Source organism: Harpia harpyja, chromosome Z (genome assembly GCF_026419915.1).
Source record: "Harpia harpyja isolate bHarHar1 chromosome Z, bHarHar1 primary haplotype, whole genome shotgun sequence".
Taxonomy (NCBI): Eukaryota; Metazoa; Chordata; class Aves; order Accipitriformes; family Accipitridae; genus Harpia; species Harpia harpyja.
In genome coordinates, this window is record NC_068969.1 from 93343320 (window position 1) to 93357727 (window position 14408).

The 14408-nt window shown below is 36.9% G+C and overlaps 1 protein-coding gene across 3 annotated transcripts in view; it reads right to left on the reverse strand.

The window, feature by feature from the left end:
• Positions 1-533: 533 nt before the first annotated feature.
• NLN (neurolysin) overlaps positions 534-14408 on the reverse strand; it is a 44521-nt gene continuing 30646 nt past the window's right edge. For 2 of the 3 annotated variants that reach the window (XM_052778773.1, XM_052778774.1), the window contains exons 8-13: positions 11265-11631; positions 9724-9925; positions 6504-6690; positions 5044-5172; positions 4420-4556; positions 534-1058 (exon numbers count right to left, since the gene is read on the reverse strand). In XM_052778773.1, coding sequence (XP_052634733.1) covers positions 924-1058; positions 4420-4556; positions 5044-5172; positions 6504-6690; positions 9724-9925; positions 11265-11631 — 1157 coding nt within the window. In that variant the 3' untranslated portion in view covers positions 534-923. The remainder of the gene's footprint in view (positions 1059-4419; positions 4557-5043; positions 5173-6503; positions 6691-9723; positions 9926-11264; positions 11632-14408) is intronic. The other variant, XM_052778775.1, reaches the window with a different exon arrangement.

Genomic DNA, 14408 nt, shown 5'->3' on the forward strand with positions numbered 1-14408 from the left:
GAAGCACCTCTGCATGCCACACTCTAAAGGAATAGGAAAATCTTGGATTGACTTTTACCATTCCCACCAGACATCTTCTTCCCTTCCTTCCTTATGTGTATATCAAAATACTTCACAAACCAACTGAAACCATTATAATTGCTCAAGTATAACTTTTTGATGGTGATGTTGATACAGTTTGGAAAACAAAGACCTGATTTGTGATCATCAACAAAAACGTGGTGGAAGAACTGCCAAGGTCATAGACTTTGGCTGGTTTTCCTCAATGAAGGGAAGAAAGTCGTAGCTCAAATGGTAGGTTTTTTTCTTTTCAGTTATACTGTATAAGTTTAAAAATGTTACAAGAATTTAATGGGCATCAGAATGAAGACTAAAAGTATCACACAAGCATCTCTGCTGTAAAGCTGTCTGGAACAGATTCTCAGGAAATTTGTCAGGAAGCTAGAACTGAACCCAAACCATGATGAAATCAAACACACTTCCTCTCCATCAAAGACATTGGTGAGCCATCAATACAATAGAAGAACACAGAATAATAATGAATCTGTTTCTTTTATTGCTGGTAGTGTCCTTTTTTCCCCTTCCAGTTTTAAAATCTGTTCACAAGACAAAGTTTAAGTGCATCCATTAAAAGAGAAACATGGCATCAACTCCTCATACTGATTAGTATTATTTCATAACAATTAAAAAAAATTACCATCCAAATTCCTCAGCTTCTGCACATCTCAGAATTTTTTTCCCTAATGTGTTGAATTTTGCAGTCCTATGCAATTTAAAAAAAATCACTTTTTTATTTAAACAATTTAAAAAAATCATCAAAAAGTGACCCAGTTTCCCTAGAGTGATACACAGTTATGATGTGAAATACACTGACGTTTCTAGCTCATTCCATACTTATATGCCATTACAAAGGAACCACAATTTTACTGATCACATAATCCCTTACTCAATAGGAAAGCTCTCTGGCTTGGTTTACGCTCCAAGAAATTTTGTAGCATATCCATCCCATCCAAAGATCCTCCAGGTTTCAAAATGAGGTTTCTGTATTTCATCCCAGCCTGATAAAAGTTAAAGCAGAATGTTAGTATTTCTTATCTTGCAAACTGCTTCTTTTCTGTACTTGTTGCTTATTTAAAAACCTACTCATGATTAAAACCTTCCCTCCTTCCAGATTTTCTTAATACCAAATCATGATACACAACAAGTATAATTTAGATCTGCTGGAAGAACTCAGGAGAGCAGAAATTTAACCTATTCTCAAAGAAACCATTTTTCTTGTGGTTTTACACTGTTTTGGAAGCTACAACCACAACTTGTCTGGAAGACATTCTATAAAGCATAACACACTCAACCTCCACATGGTCTTCAGTGATGGATTATCCACGTGACTGACTGGCAGGAAAAGGGAACCTAACATCCATTCTCTCTTAATTGATCATTTCTCTTTCTTGAATCTCTGTTTGGAGAACAGAGATGACAGTTCAGAGATAGATGTATCACTGAGGAATGACATTGCACATATACACATATTACATGTATAGTAGTATATATAATATATACAAACACATCTAACTCTCTTATTAAAGTATCTTAAAGTAATGAAGACTTCACTCAGGTTTTATTTTCAGGAAGAAACATTACTTCTGAGACAATAGTAAGTAATGAGGACTTTCTTAACAACAAGTGATGTTTTAAGGAACATATCTGGAAAGTTCTGGGCTTCTGAGACATGATTATGAATTAGAAAATATTATTTCGCATGCAGATGTCCCAGATGCTTCTGATACTGAAGAAAACAATGTTCTTCCTTTTAGTCACTGTATATACACATATATACTTCCCCCCCACGTCAAAGCTATGAGATTACAGGACCACACTGCTTCCTGATAGCTGTACTGCAAAAACAAGCATAGGTCTGTTTAACTGATGAAGTTCCATGACTTAATTGCATTACCAATCTCATTGTCTGAATTACAGCTGGAAAAAACTAAAATGCAAAAAAAAAAAAAAAAAAATTCATTGAAGCATGGCTTATAATTCACTATTTGTGCTAGTTTCCTGAACACCAGTAGCAAATGAAGATATTATTCCTTGTAGTTTAAAAGCATTACTTGAGTAGACTTGAGTCTTTGCTGTTGTCTCTCCAGAGCCAGAGCATTGCTCAGTTCTAGGGAGACCAGAGGATATTTCAGATAATGTGCAAGAATTGAGGAGCGTGACAGCCAATTAAGTTAGAGTTAAATGTTTGCTGAAGAACTTTTATAGATATAGTCTCTGAAACTAGTTTCTGTAACTGTTGCTCAAAACAGGAAGGGAGGTTTTATTCTAACAGGAAGAGGTAAGCCAAATTTCTAAAAGCTCTAGTCGTAATACCATAAATGTCTTCCTTTCCTGCTGTTCTGAAGAGTAGTCTAAATGTAGATATAATGAAATGTGAGTAACTACAAAAATCATATTGGTATCTAGTATTTGTTTATTTTGTTTGTCCCATCCTGTGGAACTCTATTACACTTACATGGAATGCAAATAATGAAAGCAAGTTGAAAGAGAACCAATCTGAGAAGATAGCATTGCTCTGAAGAGAGAGGGAAACTCTCCACAGAGTTACCCCTGAAGTTATATTAGCATTCAAGCAAAGTGTGTGCGTGCACACATATGCTAGAGAGTGAGTGACACACACACACACACACATATAATCATTTTTGTTCCTCACTCTTTAGCCTGGATAGCAGGCTTCATATTAAAAGAGGCACTAGCTGTCTTGTAGCTGAACCACAGCAAATATTCACTCCTGGTACAATTCACTTATTTTCAAAGCCTCCTATACACAGACAAAGAAAAAAAATCAGAAAAAAAGGCACTTTAATCCCTCAGGAAAAGTAAAGGTCACAGAGCAACTCTGGCAAACTATAGCTTAGGGTTTTGACTATACAATCACTCAGAAAAGAGTTTTGAGAGTAGGGAGTAAAGCTAACAGAAAAAAAGTCTGTGATGACACTGGAGGGGTGTGCAAGTGTCAGAACAGAGAATGGACACAAAGTCCCACAAGTCTGGCACCAGCACCCTTATCCCTCTCTCCCAACTGCTAACAGTTCAAAAAAACCAGCAAGTCAGACCCCTCCCCAAATGCCACTTTTAAGATCCACATGAACAGCATTTTATTAAAAAGTTATTTTATTCTCTCATTTAACTTGCCATTTCTTCTCTCCTGCTTTTATTTATGAGTGACAACATTGCCATTGAATAAGTAGGTATGCTTATTCTCACATGTACCTGTCATGAATCCCTAGCACTTCAAAGTCAGTCTTGACCTCCAAACCTTTCGTCACCTCTCCTCTCAAACTATTCAGTTTGCTGCTTTTCTTCATAAAACCCCTTTGGATTTTATTGGCCTAACCACTGTCTCAGTTTTCTAGTCCTATCCCTGTCTCCTCTTTGGACTCCTCTCTTTGTCCTGCTCAAAGTCTAATCTTGTTTACTTTCTCCACCCTCTAGAGGGAGGGACAGTTCTAGAAGTTCTGGTTGCTGTGATAAGGAAAGGGAGGAATGAAGGCAAATTCCAGGAGAGGAACACGAAAGTCAAGCACTTTCTACTCTACTCTCTCCTTTACTTCTCTCTTGTATACATTTACTTAAGGGAAGAACTAGTGCTGGCTGCTGAATCCATAGTACAGATGAGAGGATCAGGAAAACTGAAAGGTCTTTCCAATGATAGAAATGCAGCATCTCAACTCACAAGTCTAACACTATAATCTCTGAAAAATAAAAAAAGATTGCCAGAATTGGCAGGACTACTAACCACATCACTAACTATCCTTTCTTTCTGCTGGAGACAGAAGAGGCTGAAGAATTGCACAAGGGTAAAAAAGGCCAGTAAATCTAGAACTTGTCAATGATTTGAACTTCAAAAGCCGCTTGGGAGAAAAACTACAGAGGAAAAAATTTGCAAGTTATGCTGTGCTGTGAAAGAGAAAGCTCAAAATAAATTCAGTTTTCTAAATAATAACTACATAAAAGTATCACACACTTGAGGTACTATTAATAGAAATAGAGCACCATTATCATACAGCTTTCACAGCAGAAGAATATGCATCTGCTTTTGCACTGGAGGAATATTTTTTTTCAGTCTAAAGTTAGAGGAAGGCATTAGTCAATGCAACACAATGTCTTAAAAGTGTCATAATATAATATTAAATATATGACTGTAACAATTATATTAAAATCCAAGTGCTCTTGGAAATCTTAAGATTATTTTCTAACGTAGTTAAGTTACTTCTATACCTTTTTGGTTTTGATCTGAACTTGACAGGTACAGAAGAAGTACTTGAGATGTTATACCTATGGATCACGGTTGCAATAAATGTGGTTTCAGAGACAAAGTGCAACAAAAGTCTTCAGTAAAAAGTATTCATCACCTACCTTTGGATTCATTATTCCTTCTTGCTTAAAGCAGCTATAAAAAATGTCCATGGAAAACACTTCGCTCCACAGGTATCCATAGTATTGACCATCATAACCACCTGCCAGATGTCCAAAAGTAGCTGGCATGTTTGTTCCTTGAAAAGGAGATTAACATTAATTTATTTAAATCAGATGCAGTTATTTATTTGATGTATACAGTATTTCAACTTTAACAGTAAATTAATAAGGAATTTATATCAACTACTTTGGAACTTCTAACATAAAGGGTCTAAGTATGCCTCAAAGTATTGGCCATATTCTGTCGACTACAAAGGAAACTCAATTTCCCATTTTAGGCTAGTTGCACATCCAACACAGATGTGACCGAACATCTGAAGTGGTATTCACATCATGTCACCATAAAATATAACCTGCAAAAGGTTAAGTTTTATATTTACCTTAATCTTCCTTCAGAAGAGACGATTAAGATTACCCCAAGTTTCAAAGTAATTATTTTGGCTTCATAAAGTAGATTTTTATAAACAACTCTGGGGTTTTTGTATGCCGAGCATTATTGGGAAAGAAAGGCATGTTTAACGAAACCATTTGGACATGCCCTACAAAAGCTTCATACTGACATACCTGGGGTGGCAGGAATTCCTAGAGTCTCCATACAGTATTTAGCATATTCATCTGCTGGGTCAACAGATGGCTTTGTATGCAGTGCCTGGTCAACTTTGCTCAAAACAATCTGACGGAGGGTTAAAAGGCCTAATTGGGTAAGAACATTTAATCAACTAGCATCAAAGTAGCTGGAGTTTCTTTTGCACCTTTCATTCAAAGATCTCAACATGCATCCTAAACTACTAGAATTTTAATCATGGAAAAAAACTTGGTGTTATGTCATTTCCATCTGAATTGCTTCAGTTATAAAAAGTTGAGAGGCATATTTTTAATAAAGAAATTGTCATTATGAGCTCCTTCTTTTCAAATCTCATTTTCCTCACAGATGAAAACCAAAATAAAGCAGGTATTTTAAAAGCAACTTTCAGTATATAAAATTATGTTTTCAGCTGTCTTCAATTCCAGTATACCATTTCATTCAGGGCTTGCACAGATGGTAGTAAGTATATCTATCCTAAGACACTTCAAAGAACAGCAAGAACCGCTGCTGTGCTGCTGTAAGCTTTTTTTGAAGAAGCTACAAGATATGAACCTTTACTCAGACAAAATGCTTATGTAGCTACAGTGCCTGTACAAGCCAGAAGGACAAGGACTTCTTGTTCAGCATAGGGAAGCAGCATGAAATAAACAGCAGTGGCATAATGACAAATTGCACCATAAACAGGTAAGACTATGATATTGGGGGAGTCCTGATTACGGGGACAGAGGGGTGAGAGTGACAGAATAACAATGAGATGATAAGTAATCACATGAGATTACAATCTCAGTTTGGAGATACATGCAAAGTAGTACAAGACGTTGAAGGAGAAGAGAATTGGGACCTTAGTTTCGGAAGGCAGTATATCTCCTGGGAGGGTAGAGAACATGAACTTAAGTTTCTGGATCAAGAAGTTAAGAGGCTGTTTGAGCAATGCAGGGCTACAACACTTCTGTGTGGGATATGCTATGTATGTTCAGTAAATTTGCAAACAACTTTCATGTCTGTCAAGTGTCACGTGCAAATCAAATGTAGATGATACATGTAGAAAATATGATATTGCATTCACTCACAGTGCCTGCCCTGGGCTACCAGAAAAAAAAAAAAACAACAGAAAACCCAGGATCTTCCCCTCCACCCCCAATTTTAAATAAGAAAAGTTGGTAGTTAAAAAAGTCACATGGAGAGGAATGCAAAGGTATGTTAGTCCTGTGGGTAGCCTGGAAAATCAGAGCTGCTACTGTTCCTGCAAATAGTGGTATCTGTCGTCATAGCCTTTATTAGTGGTGGTACCCACACAAATCAACCCAGAAAGACAGTGGTAAGTGTACACACAGAAGAAATGTAATGGGCTTATTATGTTTGTCTTTAATGTTTCCCACCAATATTTAAATGATACATTTTTATACATATACTGTGGGGAGAGAGGGCAGAGATATACCTGTATTAGCCAGTCTAGAGGCAGCAAGTTTCTCAAGGAGAGCATCTCCAACGTGGCTCTCATCTTTATAATGTCTTGACATTTTTTGTAGAGGTTCTTTTTCCCACACCCAGTTCTCAAACATTTGTGAAGGTACTTCTACAAAGTCTGTTTCCACGTTAGTTCCACTAAACCTAGCAAAATCAGTCTAAAAGGAAAAGCCATTGTGTTAAACAAAAATAGAAGCCAAGAATTCTAGCAGAATATAAACTTTCAGATGCCAGGATTTCACTGTTAATCACAGCAAAAGGAATCATTTGAACACATCAATGATAACAAAAAAATTCATTTTAAAGAAAGGAGGGCAAAAATTCAGATATAAGACTATTACCAAGCAACGAAATAGAGTACTCAATAGTTATTTACTGCATTCTCTACTGGTGTGACACAGTACTTCAGTTTTCTTAATGTTATTGATTTTTACCTTTTAGATTATGACAGCAATGAAAATGTTTCCGTGCCATCTTATGACAATGATATAATTTGTAAATCATTATAAAATCTTGTTATACTACCCCAAACTAAAATAAAGTCCAATTATACACTTACAAAATAGTTTGTTGTATTACAGTCTACTGCACCAATACAAAGATTTTACTTGACCAACTTATCCTATTAAGCTTTGTCCTAACTGTCTTCATTCATAAGGCATATGGTTAACATATAGCACAATTTTTTGAGCCAGTAATACATGGCCTGAAATAAATGAATCCTAGCAACTTTATCCATGAAAGGTCTCCAGATCTGACACTCAAATCACTGATAGAAGAATCTTACTTCTGAAAGCCAAGCACATTAGAGCTTTTTATTTTTTACTTTAGTATTATCAACCACTTCATGTTTTAAAAGCCCCCTCAGATACTAATTTAGAAGAAAATCTTTGTACAGTTAAAAATCTTCATTAAAATATATTCCAGACCCCCAAAATTTCTAAAAATAAAGTAACTTTTGAAAGACAGTTGTTCAAATGCCAACAGAAATGATTTGATCTCACTCCACACTTGTCCTGTAATAAGCCTACCTCTTCTCACCAACCCAATTTTCTTGCTCTTCCCTTCTCAGCAACGTTCTAACAAAACATTTCAAGTGCTAAAAGTAAAAGGGAATTCCCAGTTTCCTAAATGCCCTCTCTAAGAGTTGTAGCTATTTTTAAGTTCCATCCTCCATCAGGGAATGGATGCCCACAGGAGTACTGGCTTTTGAACTTACTTTCTCACAGGGTTACCAAAAAAAAAGCATGTATAATACAGGAAATAACATTGAACTGACGGCTATGTCATGTGCATATATCCTCCTCTCATGTCTTCAGAAGAAGAGCAGAAAAGGAGAAAATATTTGCCTTTATTTACACTTGTGGGTTACTCAAATCCATAGTTGTAGCAAGCTGGCCCTTCTTACTGTACTTGCTGAATAGCAGCTATGAAGAAAAGCTAGGAAGCATCATCTGGGAAGAAACGGTGATAGAAGTGGCTAGAGCAAAAGGCAAGAGGAGCTCAAGGGTTTATGGCCCTCAGATATGCTCATTTACCCATACACAAGTGCACCACGCTAACAAAAAATATTAAGACATTTGGTTCAATAGCTCTCCCTCCCTAACAGCATAAACAGATCCCGTCCCTGCCCTGACACCTCACTTTCCAGCACGCCCCCAGTACATTACAAGGAGTATCAGTTGCCAAAAGCTGACCTTTACCAGCAGCTCACAGATTCCCACCCAGTCTGATGACTGCATACCCTTTAAATGTCAAGTTTTAACATGCTTAAACAAATCATCATATGAAACAAGATAGTGCTTTGTACACACAAATCCCAGAGGACAGGATGTTCTTATGTAGGACTAGCAAGTTATTTGCAGGTGTGCAAATAACAACTTACATAAAATACAACAGCAGCAAGCACTGTAGCTATGCACACGGAAACCACATCAGCAGTCGGAGAGACAACTGGAAAGCAGGCCTCCCTGACCTGTGGGCAATTCCACAGCAAGTGAAGTACATATGCATTGGAATTGTTGGCGTGGGCTGCCCAGAAGGGGCTCTGCAACACTCAGGCACATCCTCATTGGTTATCAAAACGTTGTGGTCAATTTTGTACCAATGCTGAATGTGTCCCATTTACACACACCTTCTAGGTAGTTTAAAAGAAAGAACAGGTTATGTTTCTCAATTTTTGACCTCAGAAACACCTGTCTTAGGGTGAAGATGATCAAATAATCATTATATTTTTGCCTTCAACATGATGCAAAAATATCTCAGCCAGTCTAGCTACTTGTTCTGAAGTTTGCTTCAACATAATTTGTTTAATTTTGAATTTAGTGTATGGATTTCTATGACTTTGTTTCTTTATTCTGCAGTCCTAATCTCTAGGATCAAGGTCAAGAATTAAAATCTAATATGTGTCATATTTCTCTGATTTTATTATTTGGTACTTGTTTATAAAGAAGATGAAATCAGTGCTACACAAATTCTGGATTTGTAGATAATTAAGCAAAATTTTTGGTGAATGTCTCTCTGAAACGTAAAATTTTCATTAGGTCAATAATAGATTTATCATCTGGTGGAATCAGTTTTACATGTAGGTAAAAACGCAACCAGCAATTTTACAACTTTATTGACATCTTGATGCAAAATCTGCAGACTAGCTTCAGTGCTTTCTGGTCACCCTGAGAACCCCGACTGTCAGATAGGAGAGCAGAAAATAAAATAGCTCAGGCAAGACCTGTTTTATGCTTTTGATGTCAAGAGTGATAGGTCTCAAGAGTACTAAGTGCCAAAATGCTGGAGGTGATCTGGATTCACAAATTATTTGCATTCCTAGGTACAGCAACCTTTTTCTGCTTCTAGTATCTGGCATGCTACTATAAGTAATAAAAAGCCCTCTGACAGCTGTAACAGAAGCCACCACTGAGCACCTTTACCTTACACATGGATCTATTCACTCATCACAGGTACCTGCATGGTGCAAAGGCAAAAGTATATGTTCATATGAACAGGTTTTTCATAAGAAGGTGTATTCATTGCTGTAGTTTTAAATGAAAGCTAAAAACCCCCAACCTGCCACTTTGAAAAATAACCAAAAAACTGCATAGGGACTTTATTAAAATTAGAAACCACCAAAAGAGACTTACACCTTGCTTTGAGACAGTGAAGAAGTCTTACACTGGAATTGAAACATCACTAACCTGTGCACATATCTGATGCATTACATGACCAAATTCATGGAAGTAAGTCTTTACTTCATCATGTCGCAGCAATGATGGGTGATCTGACGCTGGTTTTGTGAAGTTGGTTACCAGAGCAGCTACAGACATCATTCTGCTGCCATCAGAGAGAAGACAGCCGGGTTGGAGACCAAAGCATGCTGCATGACCATACTTTCCCTCTCTGTGTAAAAAAAATATATCGGACACTATCTTCAAACCACAAGTCTGCTCACCAGAATGGCAAAGCCTATTCCAGAACAGGGACAAACAGTCAGATTGATTTTTTATTTTTTATCTGACTCTTTAAAGCTTTACATAAAGAAATTACACCTTTTCATAACTTCTAAGACTCACAAAGTTTAAGATCCTGTTAAGAGCACAAGGGGGAAAAACACCCAGTACTTAAATCGCATCATTCACAGCAGCATTTACAAGAATCTGATTTTTACTCAACTACTGAAAGTATATATACTTTAGATGTCAAGTCTATTTTAAACTGCTGCTGTAACAGGAAGGACTAGGTTCTGTCTTCTGAAGCAGTACTTTTTCTTTCATTACAGGAGATAATACAGTTTACTGCATTTTCAGTGTGATCCAAAAGTTTAAAGAAAAATGATTTTGAAATTTTTGCCCTAAACCTGAGTAGTTAACTCGGTAGTTAAGTCAGAATAGTCTTACTAACAAATAGCTTCAGCAATTCACATGATATGCAGAAAGGGGGGAGCAGGCAAACAGGTGAAAGAGATAATATATGCCTGTCTTAAAAAGAACAATTTATGTGCTATTGTATTGACTAACCTAATTTTCTTAACCCAGAGAAACCTTAAATCAGTTTATATTTAAAAAAGGTATCAGCCAATTTATAAACTGCTAAAGAATAATTAAAAAACAAACACAAACAAAACAGTGAGAAACTAGCTAAGAATAAATCCTATCAAATCAGTCTAGTCTCCTAATCTCTGACAGAACACAGATGATGCTACAAATAGCTACAGAGAGATGGAGAGCTACAGAGATCAACCTGTGCTCAACAGGGACCTATTCTTGGTCCTGATCCATTTGATAGTTTCTTTAGCAGTCTGGACAACAGGGTACAAAGTACACACACAAAGTGTAAAGAACTGGGAGAAACTAGCAACACTTGGCAGGTAGGAATATAATTGATCTGAACAGATCTGAACAGACTGGAGTAACAGTTCAGCATAAATGAAAAGTAAAACACAGTATTACAGGAAGGAGAAAAGTTCAGAGAGGCAAAAAATTATGGACAACTGACTAGACAGCAATACTTCAGAAATGAACAAAGTAGTAATGCTTCATAAACTGAACATAAGCAAGAAACACGGTGGTACTGCAAAAAAACAAAGAAGCATAAACAGTCGAAAACAGTCCAGAGGACAACTTCATGAACACAGTAATAGTCTTGTCAGTGGGACAAATATTTACTTCCAACCACACCAGCAACCCATGAAGACCAATTCCATTTTAAACACATAAGTAAAACACTAAGTCATAATTACCTGGGGTAAAGGTCCAGATAGAACTGCCCTAACATTTCTCCTGTTGAATTATCCTTTACTGTATAAAGAGTAACGCTGTCGTGCCAAACATGAGCCCTTTCTACTTGCTCAAATACAAGTCCCAGCAGCTTCTGGTAAATATTCAGTAAGCCTTCTGTAACAGCCTCAGTTGGGAAGTATTCCTTCAGCTTTTCTTGATCTATGGAGTACTTCAGCTCTTCTGTTTTGTTCATATAGTAATGAAGATCCCATGCATTGATTCCTCCATCATAATCAAAGTTTCTTTCCTTACACTCCTTCTTCTTCAAATCTAAAATGAATTCTCTTTCTTCCTCAACCAACGGCTTTAGCTTCTTACTCAAATCATCTGAAACAAAGATTGCCTTGGAATCAACTTCTGTGTTCCTTACTGTAATGTGTATTCCTATAAAACACACTCACAACTTTAAGCACATGCCCCAAGACTGGATGCTAGAGTTTTCCATTTGTTGACTAACAGCAAGCAAACTGTCTGTTTTCCTGTCTTAGTGAGTTTTAATTGCAGGCATGCTCTAAATACAGGACTCCACATAGGCCTAGCAGTACTGTGAAGGGTTTTGGTAAATTTAAACTTTTTCAAAGACATCAGAAATGGAAAGTAACGCTAGATGCTTTTGCTTGAAGCCTTTGATTTTACCTCATGTAATCTCAGTTCTCTTGACGTGTTTCTGCAGAAACAGCCAAAGACTACAACTACTATTAGTTACTGTAAGTGCAACACAAAATTCAAACACTACTTTTTCTTCCAAGACTTTTCAAAACAGATTATTATCTACTTCTAGCTAAAGTCCTATAAAAGAACAAGAGACTAAAAAGTTCTTGCCTATATGATGGCTAGCTTCTAGACTCCCAAAGCCACAGGACGTTAATCTCTTATGATCCCAATTTTTTCCACTACAGCTTTTCTTGGACAAGAAAGGGTCATAGCGCTATTAATCCAATATATTGAATATAAAATATTTAAGCTTACTGAAACTCCTATAAAGTACATACAGTACTTATTCTCCTGTAAGTATTTCTGGGCTACCAGACACTTTTTTCTTCCTTAAGAATTCAGGTTAATGTTCACTATTGGTATCTAGAGTGTAAAATTTAGGAATTGCCAGTCCTGTTTCTAGGTAGGCTGTAAGGCACTATATGCATTTACATGACTGAAATACTGTTTGCAGCTCATATTATGCTAAATTCAGAGTATGTCATAGGGTAGAATGCTTTTCTTCCTAGCCATAAGATCAGCTTATGAACATTGATTTAAAACATGAATATGTAAGAACAAAGCAGAGCAAAACATACTGTCATGCTTGTAGCCAAGGATATATCAAAAGAATTAAATTAAAGCTGACAATTAATTTGATGAACTTTTTCTCTCTGCGGGAATTACCAGGAAACATAATATTTATGAATAGAAAAGTAGATGATCTCATACTTTTAAAAGTTAAAGTCACAACAATAACTGCTAAATTATGAGGTGTGTCAGCTTCAAAACATGAAAAAACACAGTATTATATAAGCGCATTTAGAATTACAAGAATAATGGCTAGAAAAGAGTCCAAACTACTTAAGTACACTTAAAAAAATCAGGTAATTCTAACATTTAATTATAAATCAAAATTAAGTGTAAGTTCATTGACAAACATATGGATAATTGGTATTGCCAAATATGGAGCTGAGCTCACACCATAACAGGAAAAAGACGACAGAATTACAGTTCAAGGAAGAGGTGCATTTGAACCTCTTTATTGATGTATGAACACAAAAAGCCCACTACTGTTATCAGGTAATATGTGTAATATGATTGGAATAACCAGGGAGCTGCTAAAGTCCTGTGTACAACCCCCATCAGTTAATATTTAAAATAGGGAAACAATAACTAGACATGATTTAGGGTTTAGGAACTAACTACTAGACAATGGGGCTTTATGTTTATGCCAGAAAAGGTAATGGACTGTGGTCTGGTCAATAAACCTTGAAGAACCACTTGGAACTGCCAAGATTAGGGAAGAAGTAGGTAAAAGGTAATTCCTACAGGGGGAGATCGTGACCACTGACTCATTGACCACCTACTCAAATGATACCACCTACTCAAAAGAAGACAGTGAAGGAAGAAGACAGAGTCTGCACACTAATTTACATGAGGCGTGAAGAAGAAAGAACCAAACATTAAGGAAAATAACAATGAATATGTATCAGTTAAGTGTATAAATATGAGAACTTTTGAGACAAGGGTGTGCTGTCTTGAGACAGGCACCCATTCATGTGCATCAATGAAATTAGTTTGAAAATACCTCGACTCTGTGTTACTGGCTTGCATACCAGGTAAACAAACCCTGTTTGTGGGACAACAGTTTTCTGGCGACCCAGATGGGACTGCGCTGACACCCTTGCCTGGTTTGTCTTGCCGCATCCGACGTGGAGAAGAGACCTGAGTGGACTCCAGCGCACGCTGACCTGTTGATCAGGGACTCCATTGGCTCCTCTCCTGTGGTCGGGTGGTAAGCAACACAATGGTGCAATGCTACTGAAAAGAGGTATTTTTTTGAATATGAGAAAAAAGGGGGGAGAGGAAGACTACAGAAAAGCAGTGAGCATTTGGATCCTGCAGAAGACAAAGGGAGACGTCCCTCGTTTTGGTTAGCATTTGGTTAAATTGGATCCTGCATAAGACGTATCCAGGAGGATACACAGCAGAAGATGAAGGGAGACATCCCTCGTAAATTCTTTTCGGTACCAAAATGGGCACTACTGCTTCGCAGGAAGTACCCTCCTGCTCTCCCTTAGGATGCATCCTAAAGAATTGGAATAAATTTGGTGGGGATGCCCTGACAAAAGATAAATTAAAATGTTATTGAAATCAGTGGTGGCCACAATACCAGTTAGAGGATGGTGAGAAGTGATAAGAAAATGGATCTTTGAAATATAACACAATATTACATTTAATGTTGTTTTGTTGTAAGACTGAAAAATGGGATGAGGTACCTTATGTTCATTTATTCTTTACTTTGAGGAATGATTGGGATGTTTGAAAGAAATGTGGGTTACTAGATTCTAAACATCAAATTGCTACATATGCATTGAAAGAAAAAAAAAAGAAAAAGGAACTAAATA